This window comes from Nomascus leucogenys, chromosome 20 (assembly GCF_006542625.1).
Source record: "Nomascus leucogenys isolate Asia chromosome 20, Asia_NLE_v1, whole genome shotgun sequence".
Taxonomy (NCBI): Eukaryota; Metazoa; Chordata; class Mammalia; order Primates; family Hylobatidae; genus Nomascus; species Nomascus leucogenys.
In genome coordinates, this window is record NC_044400.1 from 7,632,244 (window position 1) to 7,654,418 (window position 22,175).

Below are 22,175 nucleotides of genomic sequence, written 5' to 3' on the forward strand. Positions count from 1 at the left end.
ACAGAGAGATATTCATCCTGGAGCATATTTGGTCTCATTAGTGTTGTCACAGTAAAAACACAATTTTTAAAACTTCACGTTTAATTTACTTACCTAAGAGATTTTTAACTGTCAGCTATCCTGCTCTGTCCTCCTACATCCTCTATAATTTGGTAGGCAGAAAATTTGAGAGTGCCCCTATTTTTCAAATTCTCCCTTATTTTAAAATATTGCAATTTTTGACAATGACCTTTAATTGTTTATGAATTTTTAACTTCAACATTATATATATTCACCTTCGTCAGAACACTGAGCTGTTGTTATATATGTTTCCCCAGAAAATGATTATGATTACCTACTGGGGCATAAATGATGATGAGGAGAAGACATTTATGGAGTGGTTGGGATAGGAATAAGGCAGGTATGTTTTAGAAGTTTATATCAAGCAGTGAAACAGGTATTGTTGTTACCTCTGGGATATTTGTTGTACAAACTGGGCATTCCAAGTTTTGATATGTAGAATTAGGTTTCCAAAAAGTATGCTTGCATAGATTAGCACCATTATAGCCACCCCAAGGGGAAAGAAAAGCATGAAAACAAAATGTGAAATTCTGACTTGCCACTAAGCATCCAGAGTTTCCAGAGGCATAGCAGCCAGCATGCCTCTTCATGAGTACAAATACTTAGTTGCTTTTGACTCTTATTGAAAAAATAATATCTTTCCCCCGTTTGTCACTAGAACTGCCACCAGAAGAAAAGCCCTTCGTTTGCTCCACATAAGCACTTCTGTTTTTCACAGCTTGCAGTAATGCTTAAAGTAAATAAGTTCTTGTGCAGCTAGCACTATTGGATTCATTCAATTGCCTGAACAAAGCTATTGTTTAGAGGTTTACAACAAGCCTTTTCTCTGTTTCCTTTAAAAGAATCTTCCTTGTTCCTGTGCTTGGCATGCTTAGTATAGTAAGCCTTTCTACAATTCTCAAATGCTAAAGATAATTTTCCCCCACAGAAGAAATGAAGGAAGACTATGACACTATGGGGCCAGAAGCCACGATCCAGACCACAATTAACAATGGTACAGGTGAGTTATGTTGGCCACGCTCAGATCACATTTGTCCTGTGTCATGTGGGTTTAGTGAGGCAGGGAAAGAAACATTGACCCATCCATTTGTATCTCCATGACTTAACAAGTAGTCAACTTTACAGGTCTCTGGTTTTGTTTCAAATCAAAATTTCCTACATTTTGGTATTTTACTAAGCAAATACATCTTTCATTCTCACACCCCTAATTTACCTGTGACGCTCAAGAATACTGAACTCTGTGAATGGATCCTTTCAGTGCATGAGTTGGGTGAATTTCTAGTAGTAACTTTTATTTTAAAAGACTGCAAAAAATTATTTTAAAATTAGGATATGGTATACCTCTGCTAGCCACCGCTTGATGTCAGTCATTGAGAATTCAAATGATATGGTGTAATTTAGACTGTAAAATGTTGTTTTCAGAAAGACAAATTTCCATGAACATTTCTCTCAATAATTAATCATCTCAGTTCCTTTGAATCCTTTCTTTACTTGTAATTCTCTGCATCCTTGAGCCCTTCTAAATAACTTTTTCCAGGCAGTTTTCGAGAAGAATTGACAAGTTTACTTATTTTTAATGAAGCTAAAAAATTACAGTGGGAAGATAGTGAGTGGGGTTTTGTTTTACTCTGCTACTGCAATAGAATGGAGTTTCAGGACGACTGTGATATTCCATGTTTTTTCCCAAACACTGAATGGCATCTTCTCTCACATTCTTACATCACCAACACAAATTTACATGTTCATCTCTCTTTTCCTAGATAAGACTACCTTTTTTTGTGAGGGGGAAGGGGTGTTTCAAACAGTCCTCTACACTACCATCATAAATATTAGCATAATGTCCACTATAAAATTATCTTCCAAAATAAAACGAAAAGAAACACGTAACTACTTCTACTCAACTCATCCATGAAAAAAAACTTGAAGTTTTATGAAATGTAAAAAACTAAGATGATTTTACATCACCCTTATGTTGATACACATCATAATAAACTGCTCATGTTGTGTTTCTGTTTAACATGTGCTTATTAATAACTTAAAAGCATGAATTCACTTTCCTGGGTATAAAATAAGAGAAATAATAAAAACCTATTGTCATTCTATTCATTCGAATAATGTCAATTTAAGGTATAAAAATAAAACTGTACAATATATGATTTTAGAAAAAGTATAGAATCAAGCACCAAGAAGCCTAATTTTTACACACAGCCCTGAAAATGACTAGATTGTAACCTTGGGCATGTCGGTTTTCCTCTTTGGAACTCAGTTCCCACAACTGCAAAACGAATAGATTAAACTAGTTTCTTGATAAGAATACTTCTAGTTTTAATGTTTTATGTTGCATGGGTATTATCACCATGTAAAAATAGAAACAAGATAAAATAACTTCATATTAAAACATAATAATAAAGTGATATCATAAATTAGATACTTTCTATAATGTCCCAACTCATGGGATCAAAAATGGCTTCAAGTTCCTTTTAAAGATAAATGTTAAATTTCAGCCTCCGGCATAAATAAAAGCTGATTTTTATTACCCTTATAAGCACTTAAAGTGTCACAAAAGAAAATTTACCCCACAAAGTAACAATTTACTAGCTGTTGTATACACCTAGAGTTTAAAGTGAGGTTAATAAAAATTGCTTCTATTCAGAAGGTTTAAAAATCAATCTTGAATGTCTTTTCACCAGGCTTTAAAAACCCCTTTTTTCTCATAATACCTGCTGTACCTTGTAGTTCATATGTATTCAGTCAATAAATAAATCAATAAGTATTCATTGAGTGTGTTCTATATAGTCACTGCTGTGTGCATATGTGGTAGAAGATGGGTCAGGAAGACTAAAACATGATTATCATTTAATTTGGAAGATGAGACTAATACACCTGAAAAAATAATGATGAAGAATAAGTGAAAATATGTGATAAACCTGCAACAAATGGTAGGAGCCATAATTATTTAGTTTTTTGTTGGTTTGTTTTGATTTGTTTTGTTTTGTTTGAGACAGAGTCTCACATTGTCACCCAGGCTGGAGTGCAGTGGTGCAATCTTGGCTCACTGCAACCTCTCCCTCCCAGGTTCAAGCGATTCTCCTGCCTCAGCCTCCCTAGTAGCTGGGATTTCAGGCATGCACCACCATGCCTGGCTAATTTTTGTATTTCTAGTAGAGACGGGGTTTCACCATGTTGGCCAGGCTGATCTTGAACTCATGACCTCAGGTGATCCTCCCACCTCAGCCTCCTGAAGTGCTGGGATTACAGCCATGTGCCACTGCGCCTGGCCCATAATTGTTTGAATTACAGAAGTAAGAGAGAGTCTATGGAATGGGCATTCACATCAGATTTTGTGAAGGAGGTAGAATTCGAACTAAATACATTTTCAATAGTCATGGAGGAGTAAGGAAGGGCTTTCTAATTGAAGAGGAGTCTGCAAGCCAAGAAGGGAAAGTGTGACATCTATTCAGAGGATAGTGAGTAAAGGGTTTTGGCTGAATCAGAGAGTCCTAGGAGGCAATTTCTGGGAAATAAAGCTGGACATTTAAGTTAAAGCCAGATGGTGGGGAATATAAAGCACCAGACAGAAGAGTCTGGGTCATGTTATGCTACCATGATTTCTGTGGGTGAAAACCAGACTCTGAGAGACCAACTGGAAGTCACTGTAGTTATCCGGGTGTGAAGTGATAAAAATCTTGTCCTAAGGTGGAGACAGTGATGAAATTAGCAACATGACTTCTTAACAAGCAATTGATTCTCTGAATGATGGAGGCAAAATGGCTTCGAAATTACAGATCTGCATGTTTAGCATATAGCAGTACTTGCTATTTCTAGATTTACAGAAGAAGGATCTAATTTTGAGAAGATCTTGAACCAGCCTTTAGACACAAGTATTTTCATATCAAAGATATATAGATATGGGAATATAGGAATGTCCTTTGGAAATGAGGAATTGAAACCCAAGAAGTCAGGGGAGAGTTATGCAAATATACTCAGATCATGTTCAAGATCATACAGGACTATGAGATTTACAACTGAGTGTATTTGTTGAAGCAAGTAGAAAGCTGAGGCCAGGGCTCCTGGTGGGTGGGGAGGAAAATCAACAAAGATTTTCTTTTGAAAAAAAAAAAAAGATTATGACACAAGAGAAAAAAATTAAACATTCAGAAGCAAAGAAAGAGAATTTCATAAAGGTGAGAACTCAGTTAAAAGCTTCAAATAACTACTCTTGAAAGAAAGCTGAGCAAATACACTGGACTTAGTTAATTAGAAATTTACTAGTGATCTTCAGCTTACAACTCTGCCCTTTTAGAGAATAAGTACATATCTTTCTTCCTAGCTACAAGTTTACCACTTCTTCTCCTTGACATCTCTTTGGATGCCAAATACATGTGGTTTTAGAAATAATACATCTTTTCTGGTTGAAATTACATCTAAAAGACTATCTTCCTCTGCTCCCAAGTCCTACTCATCAAGATCCTGCTATTGGCTGAATTTCTTCTCTAGCCCTCCCACACTAGAATGTCTTCCTCCAATGAACCTGTGGGGTTTGGGCTGCTTTATCGCCATGGATCCTATAATGGTCTCCATCTCAAAGTGTGTTTGAAGAAATGAGCGAGTGAATGGGAGACAAACAGCACTTGGACTTCCCTTTTGTATTTTTAGGCTGACATATTTTTGACCCCTGGCCTGAAGTAACCAACCAGACATTTTCATCTCTCCATTATTCCAGTCATCCAAACTTGAAAGCCTTAGTTATATTTGACTATTCTCTCTCCCTCATGTCCTCCTCTATTTAGTCAGCCCATATCCTTCCTGTAACAGTGTCCTCAATGTCCAAATTCCCTTCTTAGAATCCTGAATTGCCCCTTAGCACCTACAGGACATTCTTCAGTCCGATAATAAGTGCCATCCATTGTATACCAACGGCGCTCCATTTTTGTCAGACCAAATCCCTTGGTGATAACAAAAAAGAACCACATTTATACCAACCTCTGAATCTCTGCCCATGCTATCCCTTCAGACCCTAATCCCCCAGCTCCTTTCTTCCAGTCATCCAAATTCTCCCCATCCTTCTGTTCTTCAAGTCCAGGTCACATCCCATTTCCTAAATGTGGTCATCCTTGAACACCCCAAACGACAGCAATCTCTTCCTTTTCTGAAATCCCACAACCCTAAGGTGTATACCGCTAACTTCAGCATGTTTCATTGTTCCTCTTTATATTGTTTGCCCTTATTTCATGTAGTCAATTTCATGAAGACAAGAGGTTTCTTCAGCTGAAAAATGAGGGTGGATCATCCTGGTATCTACCTCATTGGCTGACCTTGTTCTCTAGCCAGTAATTAAATAAATAATTACTGAGGTAATTAAATAAATAATGAAGCCAGGTGTGGTGGTCCGGCCCATAATCTCAGCTACTCAGGAGGTCGAGGCTGGAGGATGGCTTCAGTCCAGGAGTTGGAGGCTGCAGTGAGCCATAATCCACTGCACTCCAGCCTGGGTGACAGAGCAAGACCCTATCTCAAAAATAGTAATAATAAGAATGTATATGTTGATATTAGTAAGTGACTAAAAAAATGTTTGCCCTGAGGAAAGGGCTATTCCATTTTGCCTCAACAAGCCCAGTTATAGCAGGGAGCACACATGGTAGATACTACAACTGGTGAAATGAATGAATGAATATTTGGTGGAGAAGAAATGGATTCTGATAAAGGAAGCCACAGTAGGGGAAAACATTCTCTGTGGAGGAGACTAAGTATCTTTAGAGAGTGAAACTAGAATCTAAGTCCCTGAAGGATTTTGCCTTGTGAAAGGCAAAGAAGAATAGGCTAGAGTATCACTACATTTTTTTTTAACAACAAAGTTAGATTAACTGAATGGCAAAATTGATCTATAACACATAAAACAGTGCCAACCTGGATTTATATTAATAACTTTCCACATTGCATAAGTTCACCAGTTTTAATTTTTTTTTTTTTTTTTTTTTTTTGAGACGGAGTCTTGCACTCTCGCCCAGGCTGGAGTGCAGTGGCACCATCTCGGCTCGCTGCAAGCTCTGCCTCCCAGGTTCACATTCTCCTGCCTCAGCCTCCTGAGTAGCTGGGACTACAGGTGTCTGCCACCACGCCCGGCTAATTTTTTATATATTTAGTAGAGATGGGGTTTCACCATGTTAGCCAGGATGATCTTGATCTCCTGACCTTGTGATCCACCTGCCTCAGCCTCCCAAAGTGCTAGGATTATAGGCATGAGCCACCATGACCGGCCACCAGTTTTAATTTTTTTTTTAAAAAGGAACAAAATTGTAATGCTTTCACATGTAAGATAAAGAATACCTTCTAACAAAGAACCCTACAACTTTCAGATATTAATAGGATTTAAATTCAAAATGAAATGATTAGGTAAAATTTTTAAGAGTATGTGAATAACCATTTTCTAAGGAGAGTAGAGAAATGGAAAAACTTGGAAGCGTCATAAACATGAGTTTGCCTATGTGCTGGTAGTAACAAGGAGCTGCCTCAGGTGCATGGTGATCATCAGCATTAATGCAGTTCCACGTGCATATCAAGATCCAAATAGGACCCTAATGTTTTCCTCTTTGAATGTGTGAAAGTTATATTTACTCAGACAATCTAGTACCTCTAGTTATAAAGGGCTATTAATAACCACCTGCATCTGCACTTCCTTTGCTAAGAGGGGGAAAAAGTACCTTACATCCAGAAACTGGGCAAGGCCAATTTAGGCGTCAGTTCTTAATCTTACACAACACAATAAAATTCTTGTCTAAGAACTAACTGTATAGACTCTAACTATAGTAAAACTTGTTTCCAGTATTCTAAGAATAATACATAAATTATTTTACATATGAGAGGCAATTGTTTTGGGAGGCTCCAGATTCTAGAGACCAATTACCTACACTTGAATTTTATCTCTACCAATTGCTAGTTACATTAACTTGAGTATGTAATTGATAAGCCTTCATTTCTACATCAGTAAAGTGGAAATCATGATTCCTTATGTACAAGACCTCGCTGTAGGGATTAAATGGCTTGTCATTTTTATTTATTTATTTTTTAACTGTATTTTTATTTTCTTTCTTTTTTTTATTTCAATAGGTTTGGGGGAACAGGTGATGTTTGGTTACATGAATAAGCTCTTTAGTAGTGATTTCTGAGGTTTTGGCGCACCCATCACCCAAGCAGTGTACGCCGTGCCCAATGTGTAGTTTTTTTTCCTTCATCACCCTCCCACCATTTCCCCAAAGTCCATTGTGTCATTCTCATGGCATGCCATTTTTAAAGCACCCAGTACGACGACTAACATAGACTAGATGCTCACCCTGTTTTGTTTTGCCAGCTGTTTTGTTTTTTCTTTTTTTTTGAGATGGAGTTTCACTCTTGTTGCCCAGGCTGGAGTGCAGTGGTGCAATTTCGGCTCACTGCAACCTCCGCCTCCTGGGTTCAAGCAATTCTCTTGCCTCAGCCTCCTGAGTAGCAGGGATTACAGGCATGCGCCACCACGCCCAGCTAATTTTTGTACTTTTAGTAGAGACGGGGTTTTGTCATGTTGGCCAGGCTGATCTTGAACTCCTGACCTCAGGTGATCCGCCCGCCTCAGCCTCCCAAAGTGCTGGGATTACAGGCATGAGCTACCACACCCGGCCAACTTCAAACTATTTTTGTTCATTAAGAAATGAATACATTGTAAACTGTTTTCTCCATTCACACTGGTTCCTCCTTAACTTCTTCTCTAGGAAACAAAAATACAATATTTAACAAATTTGTAATGAAAGGACTAACCAATTTTGAGAGCCTTTGACATTTAAGTTCTTTTGACATTCTGGAAAACTACACAGACAAGTTGTAGGACACATTATTTTCAGTACTCTGGCATTTGAGGTTAAAATATGAAGGTTAAGAACTAGTTTCGTTTTATATCTGATTTCATTTTTATTTAGCATCCCTTCTTTAACTGTGTAGGAGGAGGATTTAGTAGTATTTATAATGATTACGTATAATAATGATGAAAGCTGTCAGACTTTTCCTTTCTTTGACAACTGTCTTACATCAGGAATCATATTCTTTTTAAAAATTTATTATTGACACATAACAATTTTACATATTAATATTTGTGAGGTGCAACATGATGTTTTGATACATGTATAAATTGTTTAATGATCAAATCAAGGCAATTAGCATATCCATCTCCTTAAACATTTATCATTTCTTTGTGATAAGGACATTCAAGAACCCCTGTTCTAGCTATTTTGAAATATGCACTACATTTTTGTGAACTCCAGTCACATAATAGACCAACATAACTATTTCTCCTATCTAACCGTAGTTTTGTACCCACTGACAAATCTCTCATTGTTCACACTTCCCCCTACTCTCCTCATCCTCTGGAATCAGCCTAAATGTCCATCAGCAGGTGAATGGATAATGAATGGTATATATATCCAATGGAATACTATTCAGCCATAAAAAAGAATGAAATCATGTCATTTGCAGCAACACGGATAAACCTGGAGGACATTATGCTAAGTGAAATAAGCCAGGCACAGAAACATAAATATCACTTGACCTCACTCATATGTGGAATCTAAAAAGCTGTTCTCATGGAAGTGGAGAAAAATCATATGTATTTTTTTCTTCTTACCCTGGATAACAACCAATAAACAAAAACAAAGCATTTGCCCATTGTTAACAACTACTAAAATACATACATTCAGAGTGTTTGTTGTATGTAGAATTTGAACTGAGGCTTGAGAAACTTTAAGGAACTAGAAGGGTGAGTTCCTTCTACTAAGGAACATAAATTTTATGGGTGTTGATAAAAAAACAAACATCATAATGACAAGAAGAGAAAATTTACAAATAAATAATTATAGCCTCAAATAAATAATTATAGCCTCATTAGTTATGCAACTCAATGGTCATTTATTGAGACCCTACTAAGTGCAAGGCATTTTGTTAGTCATCACGACAGATACAATGAGAAAAGAAGAGTCACTGTCATTAAGAGACTACGTTCAACCGGGTGAATAAAACAGTGGCAGATGAATAGGAAATGTGTGTAACATATTTAGTACAACATTAGCGCATAATAAATGCTCTGTCATTTCTAGCCATTATTATTGATTATAATATCATCTGGATTAAGATGTTTTATTTGAAATACAGCAAGCTATGTAAGTTCAAATGCAAAGCGTTCAGTATTGTAGAGGGTTTCTAACAGTATAGGGTCAAATATTGGAGATAGGACAAGAGAGGTGCCTATAAGAAATTGCCAATTTCAGGGAAGACTTTCTTCAAGACAAAGACTTGCTGGGTATGCCCCTGTGCACAAGAGAGAAAGAGAGAACGGCTGAAATGTAAAAGGAGACTGGGTGAAAGATGGAGTGGGTTATCAAACGAGTTGTAAGAGAATAACTTTAGATGATAGCCACAATAATGTTTATTTTTTAGCAGTAAGATCAGAAGAAGAAGAGAGAATGATGATAGGAGAGAATGTAGTCAATTTAAGATGATCCAAGGAATACACACTGTATGGGTTGCACTCTTTGAAGTCAGTAGGAAAAAGAGACCATCAGTCAGCAGTAAGGGAATAGGAATATGGTTGGAATCTTGAGAACTGGACATGTAGAGTAATTGTTGTGGACAATGCATGCAGATTCAATTATTAGGAAGGAATATTCCATTTTGAAAACATAGCCTGCAACAAGACTATACTATTATTTAAGATTTTTTAAAGATATGTTTGATACTCCAGAAATTGGACTGGGTCTTAGTTCAGCAGAGTAAGAATGATACAAATGTAAGGGACAGAGATGGAAGTGATGATTTCAAGTTCCAAGGTGAACTGAGGTAAATAAAATCAGAACTGGTAAAATGGACTAGGGAACTCTTCAGGTCCTGATTGTCACATTGAAATACACGTTTCAAGGGAATGAGGAACTGGATGATAGGGAAGGGGAGAAAGTAGAAATCAGAGAGCAAAAGTTCACAGTTCTGGTTCTTGTCCCAGGGTTAGCCCAGGAGCAAGTGTGGCCATCCATGTTGCTGGACTAGAGAAAGCCTAAGCACTATGAAGCCAGGTTCTGCATGGACTACCTATTAAGTGATGAAGTTTCCCAGAATGCAGTGGCATCCTGGGGGAAATGTAATCATGGGACAGGCGTCATTTTGCTTGCACTATACAGGCAATGTCCTAAAACAGGATGGTGAAAATGGATGACATTCGACTTCAAACCATTACAGCTACAGAGTGGAAACTATCTGAGGGTAGAGGTTAGGTCTGCTCTTCTCCATAATCCCTCTCAGAGGATGCAGTGGTTTATACAGTGTTAATGGTTCATAACCAGGGTATTTGTTGAGTTAATGAATAAATAAACAACAAATAAATGATGAGTGAGTTGATGAAACAGGAACATTGATTGGAAGCAGTAGCGTGAATTAAGGAGTTTGTTGACCCTTCCTCTTTGTTCTCTGAGTCATAACAAATGAAAGCAGGAATGGCCCTGTGGGAAAGGTCTGTAAGGGATGGGTTGTTATCAGGGGATGACACAGTTTCATTTAGTCTGAAGAAGTGGAACACATGTAGGAGGATATCATTAAGCGTGGGGGGAGAATAACGAGTAATATGTGAAATGGGAAAGCAAAATGAACCAGGAACAAAGCTCTTTTTTGGTTTGTATTCCAAAGTTAAGCTTGAGGCATTTCTTGTTTACTACAACCACAAAATATTTAATATCTGCTAACTAATAACTAATACCTGCTATTTTAACAGATGTTAAAATAATACCTAATAAAAATTCACCTTTGCAAGATGCTATGGAAAGTTATTCTTTATTGAGTGCCTTTAGAAACTTGATTACAAATTAGAAACAGTCAAATTAGGAAATACAATCCTTAAATATTAAATGGAAATTTTAAATAAGCATCTTGAACAGAGAATTTGAAGAACTTTTATGTGTTCTCTTTGCCCCACTAGACCCAGCTCTGGATTACCCAGTTAAAAAACAAAATGTGAGAATAAAACAAGTGTCTAGGATTCAGAGGAATGGGGACATTAAAAAAAAAAAAACAGAGGAAAAAAAGTAAAAATTTTATACACACACATATAAACACACCCACACACACACACACACTGAAGTGGGCATTTTAACTGACTTTCCCCCATATTCATTGTATGGTGTAATAATGTTGCTATTTAGAATTGCTTATAATGTCATTGTGATCGTTTCAGTATGTAGGGCCTGTTCAAATGGTATCAAGTCAGGCATGATGAAAAACTAAAAAGATGAGGTTCTCTCTTTCCTTCTCTCTTTCTGTCATGTTGAGTCATTATGGTGCAGTAGAAAGAGCAGTGGGTGAAGAGTCAGGATACATAAATCCTACATACAGCTCTTCCAGAAATTACTTGTGCAACTTCGTATGAATCACTAACCTCACTGTACCTTAGTTGTAACATCTGTTAAATGAGGAAATCAGGCTAGAAATTTTGGACTCCACCCCACCCTGCCCTTTCTTCTAATGAAATTTTACTGGAAGCATGAACAAAAAAAATACTGGACCGCACTAGCTGTCATAGGATGGGAGGCTCTCGGGGGCCCTGCCTCACGATAACATACACAGGGCCAGCTTCCTGGGTCTGGGACCTGCACAGTCGCACAGGGCCCAGCACTGAGAAGAGCTGCTTGGTTGGCTCTGCAGTTGCTGTCTTGAAGCTCTTAACAATTTTTGAATGAGGGGCTCTACATTTTCATTTTACACTGGGCCCCACCAACCGTATAGCCAGTCCTGTTCATGTCTCACAAAATACATGAGAAGAATAGCAGAGTATAAGCTAGGGTGGGAAGTGGTGGGATCAGAGAGGCACTGCTTCAAGTATTGAACAGAAACGCCAGTTAGGTCTAAGTTTACAGGATCCTTCTTTGGGTGTCTCCAGAGCAATTGAACCCCAAGTAAAGATCCAGATCTAGACTGAAAATCTTGCCTCAGGAAGAAATACAGTGGCATCAGGTGTAACTCCCCTAAACTGATAATATTAGTATAAGGTTGGCAGCCCAGCCAGCAATTAAGTCTCTTTAACCATCAATTCTGTGCATCTCATCGTTAGCATAGGGGAAAGTGGGGGAAAGAAGAAGAACATTTTTTTACCTTCATTATCCTCTTGGTTTAATAACTATCGATTTCTCCTGTTCCTCTTACATGGAGCTTAAATTAAAACTTTTCAATTAGTTAGCTTTCTTATATGAGTAACAGAAGCGATACAAGTTTGATTATAACGTATTTCTCTGCAAGAGTTGAGTGGATATATAATGTTCATCAATTGTACAAAATCAGTTTATCAGATAATTCAGTTAGTACCTAAATACTTCACAAGGAGGGAATCATACTATTACAAAGTATGTCATATTCTTCTTGGTTGTTATCTATCACATTTTTATAGGTTGGAAGAGTTTTGTCTGCCAGTCAGACATCTGTCATGGAAGTCATTATTTTTTAATTTCTTAGTTAACTTCATACATTGAGTTTTTAAAAATAAGGTGGAGAAAGAGATAGGTTCGGAGGAGAGAAAAATAGAAGCAGTGCTTGGCAGGTGAGACGCGGGATGATTTTCAGACTATAATCAGTGAACGCCAAGAAGAGCCTGTTCACTTCCTGGCTAATGAATGCTGTTGTTTTATTAGCTTTGTTTGCGATTAGGAGCAGCTATCTTCACTTCACAGCAAGTGTTCCCACAAGAACTTGAACTGATAGTTCAAGCTTCTTGAGTGCCTCCTTCATTCATTCAACAAATATTTAATAAGCGCTGTGTTGCTTGTGATGTTGTCTCGGGTTTCCAGGCACCTCCAAAATATTTTCTCTTAATCTGCATGTTTGTTTTCCCCATTAGAAAGCTGTGTTATTTTGAGTTTTTAATTGAAAAGAATACAGATAAAATTCTCTAGGCCTAGCCAGTAAAGAAAAAGCAAATTGATTAAAATAATTAATTAATTGAAATCACAGAATTCTGGAACTTTGAGGATACCCCAGAAAGCACACCCTGGCTCATTTTACAGATGAGGAAATTGAAATTCAAAAACATGAAATAACTGAGCCAAAATGAGGAGTCCAAGGACCCTGAACCTTGCCTAATCATTCAGTTATTGCATAATAACTGTGACCCAGGCACTGTGCTAGGTGCTGGTGACACAAAGCTGAATAACATATGGTTCATTCCTTTATCAGCTCACAGACATGTAAGAGAGATTACGATGGGATGTGATCAATTCAGTGATTGAGACAGAGACACACAGATGACATTCAGTAAGTGAAGAAGGAAGTCTATGTGAACTCAGGCTGAGAGTCAGGAAAGCTACCTAATAATAATAATATGGGACTGATTATGCTTCTCTCCAAAATCATGTTATGAATGTCTCATTTAGCCATGTGAGGCAGAGGATTGAATTTGTAGAGTTCTTAAATTGGACAAGGGTCAGAATTTCATGAAAGACTTTTTAAAACACAGATTGCTGGTTCCATAGGTTTGGATGGGCCCCAATAATTTGCATTTCAAGCAAGCTCCCAGATAATACAGATGCCACTGACTTTTGAAAATCGCTGACTGTCCCAAGCATTCTTAGGTTTCACGTGTCTCTACATAAAGCATAAGAAAAGAGCATTGAATTGCTGGGCAAAATCACCTTACTTCATCAACTCCTCTAAAATATAATAAACTAGTCTATCTTTTTGGTAATATATCAATTCCAAATTTTTAGGTTACACAGTAATGTGAAACACAAGTGCATATTGTCTATCTTGGGAATTTTTTAAAAAGTAATAGACTCTATCATTCTGTGCCAATACACAGCAATCAAAATTGTCTGAGTGTTAGCAATCTCTACATCTTGATATTCAAAATCCCCTAATGTAAGATCTCCTGCTGTTTAGGGAGATATTTGATACTGCAGACTACTACAGATTCCATTCCTTGTCCACTCTTCACCTCGCTCTCCTGAAGCTCTCTTACATGAGAAACTCTCATTGGCATCTGAACATGTGTTCCCTGGAGAAAGCCATGTTCGGAGCAGGGGTGGAGAGAGCGGCCAAGATGCTGTACTAATTCCCAGGAAGAGCAGAAAACTTTTCTGTTGCTCTTGACGACCTGGCTTTATCCATGCCTCTGTACCAGTTGGAGGCTCTGCAAGGCTGCCCATGTAGCTGTGTAATGAGAAAAAGATCATCCTCTTCCCTCACAGTTGTTTTTAGGTACCTAGTGCCAATATATCTTTTGGAAGCCTTCTGCAAAAATGCATACATGCATTTTTAATGATGGAAAGTTACATTTATTAATTAGTCAACTTTAAACAAAGTAGCCATGAGAATCTATAGACCTCAACAAATGCTGAATACATGCTTCCTTAAACTAAAAAACTCAATACAAATGACTACGTTCAAAATAATTTTCTGTGTTTTCTTATCATCTGAGATGTTAACAAAAAGACTGTTTTTCAAAAAGATGATAAATACAGTTACCTAGATTTGTAATTGCTTCTTCAAGTCCCTTTGCCTTTCACAGTGAAGTAAGCAAAAGCCAGATTATATGATAAATACATAATTTATGTTACATACATTACATTACACTGGGGAAGCGTGTGTGTGTCTATATATATATATGAGATGCCCTATTATACATATATATATATTTACATGTCTGTATATTGCATAATCACAACCATTATGTGTATATATCTCCAAAAGAGTGAATCACAGAAGTAGGAAAAAAAATTAACCACTCATGTCCTCATTTCCAAGAACACTGGCACTAGTAGGCACTCAATAAACATCTATTAAACAAAGGGATGGATGAATGATTCTACTCAGTTTTTTACATATACTTGCTGCAACTCCTCTGTACCTTCCAAGATATTTTCTTTTTAAAAAGAATTATTTATTCATTTTGATGTTTACTTAAATGCCTTAACATAATATTCAATTTTCTTCAATTTTTTTATGAAAATTAAATGCATGCAGGACACTAAACCAGTGATAATAGAGTACCTGTCTTCCACTGTGAACACAGGTTTGTTACAAATAAAGAAAATAAATGCCAAAGGGAAACAGAAAATCATAAAGAATAAGTATCCGGTCTATATTTCACTACCTGTAAACACTAAGCAAAGCCCACTTTTAAGTATCTTTGAGAAAATATTCTAAAGCAACTTGAATATGGGGGCTGACTAATTTGGGGACCAATATTTCTCTTTTATTTAGAGTTCTGTTAACATCGCTTGATTTTTAGGCAATAATTTTTAAGGCCAGTCTATATTGATATTTATTATTATCTGTCTAAAAAATCAATATCTATCTAACACAGCCATAAAGATATTTATAAAAGTGTCATTAATAAGCAACGTTAGTAAGAGTGGCCAACATATTGCCAAGAGAACTGAGGCTTTCCTGACAAAAAGGGACCTGAAAATTCACCCTAACAGTCTAACAATATTAAAATACACGTGGTCATGAGGAAACATTTTTAATTAACAATCTTTTTTTTTTTTTGAGACAGGGGTCTCACTCTGTCACTCAGGCTGGAGTGCAGTGGTGCGATCACAGCTCTCGGCAGCCTCGGACCTCCCAAGCTCAAGTGCTTCTGCTACCTCTGCCTCCCCAGTAGCAGAGACCACAGGCACGCACCACCATCCCCAGCTAATTCTTTTACTTTCTATAGAGACAAGATTTGTTGCCCAAGCTAGATATTCTTTTTCTGGATAGAGAAAAGGTTATCTAACCTTAGAGAAGGTTGAGAGATATTTGTAAGACATTAGGGTAAATTTTAGGACTAAATGCAAAATCTCTGGAGAAGGTATGGGAAGAAATTACTTGAGCCTTCTTGTGCATTTTTGTTATGGTTTGATCATAAATACCATGCAAATATCCTTTGTCAGTGTGTTTTGGCAGTTCTTCCAAAGAAACCAGGGAGTGAAGAGGATTACAGAAAGAAGGAAAATGAGGTTGATTTTACACTAGAAAAATGCAGTGAAGAATTCTACAACCTTTCAGCTACTTTTCTACCTCATTCCTGTATCCAGTACACATTATTGCATAATCTTTGTAAAAACAAACATACAAACTTTCAGATACAATCAAAACTTCATTCTTCCCAGCAATTCTGAGAGTAACCAAAATTGAATCCCATCTTTTGTCCTAGTATTATAACTGTTAGGGTGATTTTAGTTTTAAGAGACTGAAACACAACGTACCTTCAAGCAGAAAAGGAAGTTTCTTGGCTCACAGAATTTAAGGAAGGTGGTCAAGAGAACCACTGCAAGGTGCACCTCGGCCTCAGGAATGAGCTAGAAATGAACTGTCAGAACATGCAATCTTGTCTGCTTTTCTCTGTATGTCTGCTTTATTCTCTCTTCATAAATCTTCTTTTTCTAGATGGAAAATAACAATTCCTTCATTCTACATTTTATAGCTACAGTCACTTGGCAGAAAAAAAAAACTGCCTTGATGCTTTTTCTGGAACAAAGTCCTAAAATCATAGGGAAGGGATTTATTGAATTTAATTGGATCTATTGGCTACCCTGGACCAATCAACAAGTTGGCCTGGAGTAGAGAGGACTAAGATTGGCTCACCTGAGCAACAGAGATCAATTGTGGCGAGGGGAGCAGGATCACATGGTAACACAGCAGCTCCTTGGGTACCATAAGGCTTGGCAATTGGGAAATGGAGAAGCATTCCTAGGACAAGGTGAATGTTGAAGTACTGGGCAGAAAAACTGTATATTACTAGCACCTATTGCACCTCAGGGAAAAACTACATTAGATTCATGCTGGTGATTCCTAGTTTCTGGGAGGTTCGAGTCTAGCCCACTTAAGTGACCCTAGGTGTGTGAGATATATAAACAGCAGTGTATCTATACAGCATGAAGAAATATCCAGATGGAGCGAATGGATTTAAATGAGTGCCACCTTCTTCATGAAACCTTTTTTGGATACTTATCTGAGCCCTATCAAACTCTTGGAAGTATTTATGACCCCACTACTACACAATTTGTCAAATAATTATTCTACAGTTGCCTGAATATTAGGTCTAAGTCCCTAGCTCAGCTGTAGGTATCTTATTTTATGCTTCCTTTTACCAAAAGACCTCTACACCAAGATTAGTGTTAAGGACATAATTTATTCCACATCCATCCCATAAATGATTCTTGAGAGCCTACTGATTTCGAGGCAATATATTCAATGCCCAGGATACAAAGATGATCAAAGATGAATCCTTAAAGAGAGCGCATGATTTGATGTCTTTTGTCCCCATCACACTTGACATAGAAATCTAGCATGGCCAAATTTGATCTAGCAATTGAATTACCTCTCCAAACAACAGTAGTGTATCTAGATGCAGTTTTGTTTGCCTATCCAGAAAAATCAGAATTTTCCTCCCTTTTAAGCCAAAAGGCTATTAATGCAAATCCAATTGAATTTGCATATGATTACATTTCTGATGGAAACATTCATATGCAAATGAAAATTCATGCAAAGATAGCCAGATCATTCAAATAGTTGCTGAAATATCAAGATAAAATTAGGAATATTAAATGTACATCCATCTATGTTTACTAGGTTACACTAAGGTCATCAAGTAGGACAATATTCTCAAAAAACTTAAACCATGTCTTAACCCTTAACATAAACCATTGACAACCCTCAAGTAGATACGAATTCAGAAAAGAGCTATTACATTACTTTCTGCTGTCATAGTACTGAAAAAGAAGTCAGTCACTGATAAAATCGGTGAAGTTACTCAAAAGATATTCATCATGGCTCCACCATTTTGTCCCTTTTATCTTTTCTTCCTATCAAAAGTAAAAGGTGATTTTTTCATAGATCCGATGTTATTTTCATGATCCAAAACAATGAGCAAATACTTTATGCAAGTTGACAGTTTCTACATACTCCATAGGGGCTCAGTGATGCAAGTTAAATGACATCATCACAGTCACCACCAATAAGTATCCATGGGAAAGCATCCATGACATTGTGCATACAGCAAGAGGAAAGTGATCTTATCTAAAGCCCATATTCTTTATTAAGTCCAGCTAATAACAGATTTAAGCAAAATTTCAAGGTATAAAATCTTAATCCACTACTGTACATTCCAAATATATTTTTGAGGGAAATACAGTCTTGGAATAGACAGTTGTTCTTGTTAAACTCATTAGAAGTTACAGAGGCAAAAAAGAAAGGTTTGAGATCACAGCATTCAGGATTACTGGCACTTAGTTTAGTGGTCCACAAAATGTAACTCTCCCACTTCCTTTTATTTGGTCCCATATATTTGTTTATAGTTTCAAGTCTTTTTAGAATTCTAGTGTTCTTTGCTTTGATGAATGTCACCTACCATCCATCAAATTTGGGAAGTCTAAACCTGAGGGAGGTACCTTAGCATCTCCCGACTTGACAAACTGAATTCTTTTCCAAATGAATCTGAGGAATTTTATATCTTAGGTATTTCTCAAATCCAGACACTTCCTTCATCTCCATCATCAATTCCTTAACGGTGTCTTTTGCCTCGCCTAGGACAGGAACCTCCTAACCGGATTCCCAGGACCTACTTTTCTCTTCCTGCAATCCCTATCATACTATAGCCAAAGATGTCATCTAAAAATGCAAATAATCATAGTTTCATCCAACCATCCTCTTGCTTAATACTCTTCAGTAGCTTCCTGCTTCTTTTAGAGTAAAAACCCAAATCCTTAAACAAGCTCTTACCTGCTGCATGGTCTGGCTCCCGCCTTACTCTCCACCCTCACATCACGCGGTTGCCCCTTCACCCTCTGCAATCCAGCACTGTCCTTTTTTTTTTACATCCTGAGATGTCCCATGCTTGTTTCAGTCACCACATTGCACATGCTGCTCTTCTCCAGCTTTTACAGTTAGTTAACTTCATGCTTTTTCAGTTAAGACCTTCCTGATCTTCTAGCTGCCATCAGGTTCCTCTGTTACTTTTTTTATACCACCATATAACTTTCTTTCGTAATACTTATCTGAGTTTGTAATGAATGATGTGTTTACTTTGGAGATAATATCAGTTGTATTAATCTCTCTCATGGCTTCCCAAAGGATGAGCCTAGATCTGTTTTTTGCTCACCAGAGCATGACATGATGCCTATCACACACTAGGCATTCAATGAATACTTGTTGAATTAATGGATGGTTCCACTTTCTATTCTCCTCATCAAAAATCCAAGTTCATAATGATGAAAGCAAAAAAAAAAAAAAATTGCCTGGCTTGCTTGTGCATCATCCTGCCACAGTTGCCAAAGAGAATTAGTATGTCAAATACTATAATATTGTTTATGGTAGAGAAGACAAGGTGAAGAATCTAGTGGCACCAAGGTTAACTGCTTTCAAAAACTATGATAATAGGATTCCACCATTAATTGTACCAGCAAAGCACTTTTTTCACCTACTTAGGATAAAGAATAGTATAACAGCTACTCTCCCAACTTTATGTTAGCATAAAAATATTATTTAGGATATCTAAGCCACAACTTATTTCAGAAACACATCTAGAGGTTTCAAATATACAAAATCTTATGACACAAGTTGCTAAAATTGAGTTACAACTGTTATTCATTTCACAGGAATAGAGTCATAATTACAAAAGGTAAAGTCACATCAGAATCACACACCAGTTTCTTAACTCCCTCTGTTACTTTTTATTTTATTTCTATCAGCTGTGAGCTTAGTTTTATTTTCAGCAGCTTCAAAATACTGAACTAAAGATTAAAATTATAGGGAAAGATAAAATGCCACGTTCTGGTGATTTTTTTTAACAAAGTTGCATTATTTGTCTAGGAATATCTTTCCTTTTGCATCTGTCTCAGACTGTGTAGTCCTGGCTGTCTGTGACATTCAGAGGGTGGAGGGTTAAAAGCTTATATTTAGCAACAGGATGTATCTGTGGTTAGGGACGCTCAGGCTAGTGGACAATGAAAAATTAAATATATCTTTTTTAAAGAAAAGGAAATTTCAGATAGACTATTAAAATAGCCTTAATCTTATGTTATCTTTAATGTTTATGGATCTTAGAATGCAGTTGTTGGCTTTTAAAAAAAATTTTTATGAAAAACATTTTAAATTTCTTTCATTCTTTGTAAGTTATACAGACTAATATTCCAGGAGGAAAAAAATAATAAAATGTGCTTATTTAACTTGAAGGAAAGTGCCCGCCTTCTTGCATATATTGCAAGAATGAGCATTCAGTCAATATTCGGTCATCTTCAACACTTCTTACAAATAAACTAGGTTTTGTAGTCTGTTGCAAGTCAGCATTTCTCACTGGCTATGATGGAGATGGACTTGGGATCCTAGGAAGAAGGCCCGGAAACGACATTTCTTCTCTTTTTATGATTTCAGTGAAGAATGCAAATTGCACATCAGATTTTGAGGAATACTTTGCCAAAAGAAAACTGGAGGAACGCGATGGTCATGCAGTCAGCATCGAGGAGTACCTTCAGCGCAGTGACACAGCCATTATTTACCCAGAAGCCCCTGAGGAGCTGTCTCGCCTTGGCACGCCAGAGGCCAATGGGCAAGAAGAAAATGGTGAGGCTGTAAATCATTTTTAGCCACTACACTGACCTCTGCAGCTGTTACAATTACAAATGCACTACATGCCTGGGTGTTTACCTTAAAATTTGAAGAACAGCTGCAGAGGCATGGAATTTCATGAGCAAAGATTAGAACTGTAATTTTAGGGTATTGTGAAATTTTTTTGTCAGCAAATTTGTGTCATTTGTACATCCAATAAAGAACAAGAACAATTAGAGCCCATTTCTAAGAGATAAAAATATCTAAATGTATTCCTATCTTTCTGAAATATTTTACTTTTGAGGAAAAAAAAAGTTGAGACCGACCCTCCCTCACCTTTTGTTCTTCTCCACCGACACCTGAAACGCCCCTTCACACTGTGAGTTCCTGAGTAATCTGTGGCTACAGGTTTCACAGGAACTGTCAGTCACCTGAAGAGAATTTCCTCATTTATCAGCTGTTTAAGTCCCCCCCACCCCCCCCAAAAAAACCCTGAAGTAATTAATTAATTTTCGAGCACAGTGTGAGCTGATTCCGACAAGTCTGTCCTGGGCATGCGAGGGGACTGGTGTGCGAGGGGGCCGGGTGCAATGATGGCACTCTGTGGAGCAGATTGCAGTGATTCCTGTCATACCATCCCGGGCAGTCAGCCCATTAGCTGCCATTGATTTACTGACCTTTTGGCCCGCTTCTCTCTCTCTCTGTCTTTCGGCTACAGACCTGCCACCTGGAACTCCAGATGCTTTTGCCCAACTGCTGACCTGCCCCTACTGCGACCGGGGCTACAAGCGCTTGACATCACTGAAGGAGCACATCAAGTACCGCCACGAGAAGAATGAAGAGAACTTTTCCTGCCCTCTCTGTAGCTACACGTTTGCCTACCGCACCCAGCTCGAGCGGCATATGGTGACGCACAAGCCAGGGACAGATCAGGTGGGGGGATGGTTTTAAGTGATTTCTTTCTATAATAACCCCTTAGAGAAACGATATTGCTTTGATTGGCAATCATTATTAATTTTTCATGGCATTTTGAAGATGCAGATCTTTTAATGGTAATAGCTTTAATTGAGGTCTAAATGATTTTTTGATGGTCTCTTCTAATATGATTTAATAGTCTTATGTTCACGATCGAATGAGTGTGTTAATTTCTAATTTAGAAATTTTATTTGCACTTTAACTTGACTTTAGTTTCATTTTTATGTTCCACAAAAAGTGAATGAAATTGTAGCATTTTAATTATACATTATTAAACATCTCAGCAATTTTAATTCCATTTTTCACCTCGCTTTACTTAGAAATTTTCTTTTCATATATGATCTAAGTCATAGAAAAAGAAGTGTGTATTTCTTTTATTTTTCATGTAACACCTTCAATTAGAGTATTTTTATAAGCTGCTACTAGTTTATGAAATCTAATTAAGTGTTTTAAGGAAAATCAAAGAGGCATATATTATCTGTGTGTATATATATGTATATAATAAATTGGGTTAGTACTAAAACATTGGATGTACATTAAAAATGATCCCTTCTTAATAT

At 37.2% G+C, this 22,175-nt stretch overlaps 1 protein-coding gene across 7 annotated transcripts in view; it reads left to right on the plus strand.

The window, feature by feature from the left end:
• Nucleotides 1–22,175, plus strand: part of ZEB2 (zinc finger E-box binding homeobox 2) — a 135,529-nt gene that overhangs the window by 94,498 nt on the left and 18,856 nt on the right. For 4 of the 7 annotated variants that reach the window (XM_003267620.3, XM_030801472.1, XM_030801473.1 and 1 more), the window contains 3 exons: nt 989–1,060; nt 20,467–20,655; nt 21,359–21,573. In XM_003267620.3, coding sequence (XP_003267668.2) covers nt 989–1,060; nt 20,467–20,655; nt 21,359–21,573 — 476 coding nt within the window. The remainder of the gene's footprint in view (nt 1–988; nt 1,061–20,466; nt 20,656–21,358; nt 21,574–22,175) is intronic. The other 3 variants (XM_003267621.3, XM_030801474.1, XM_012502534.2) reach the window with 2 other exon arrangements.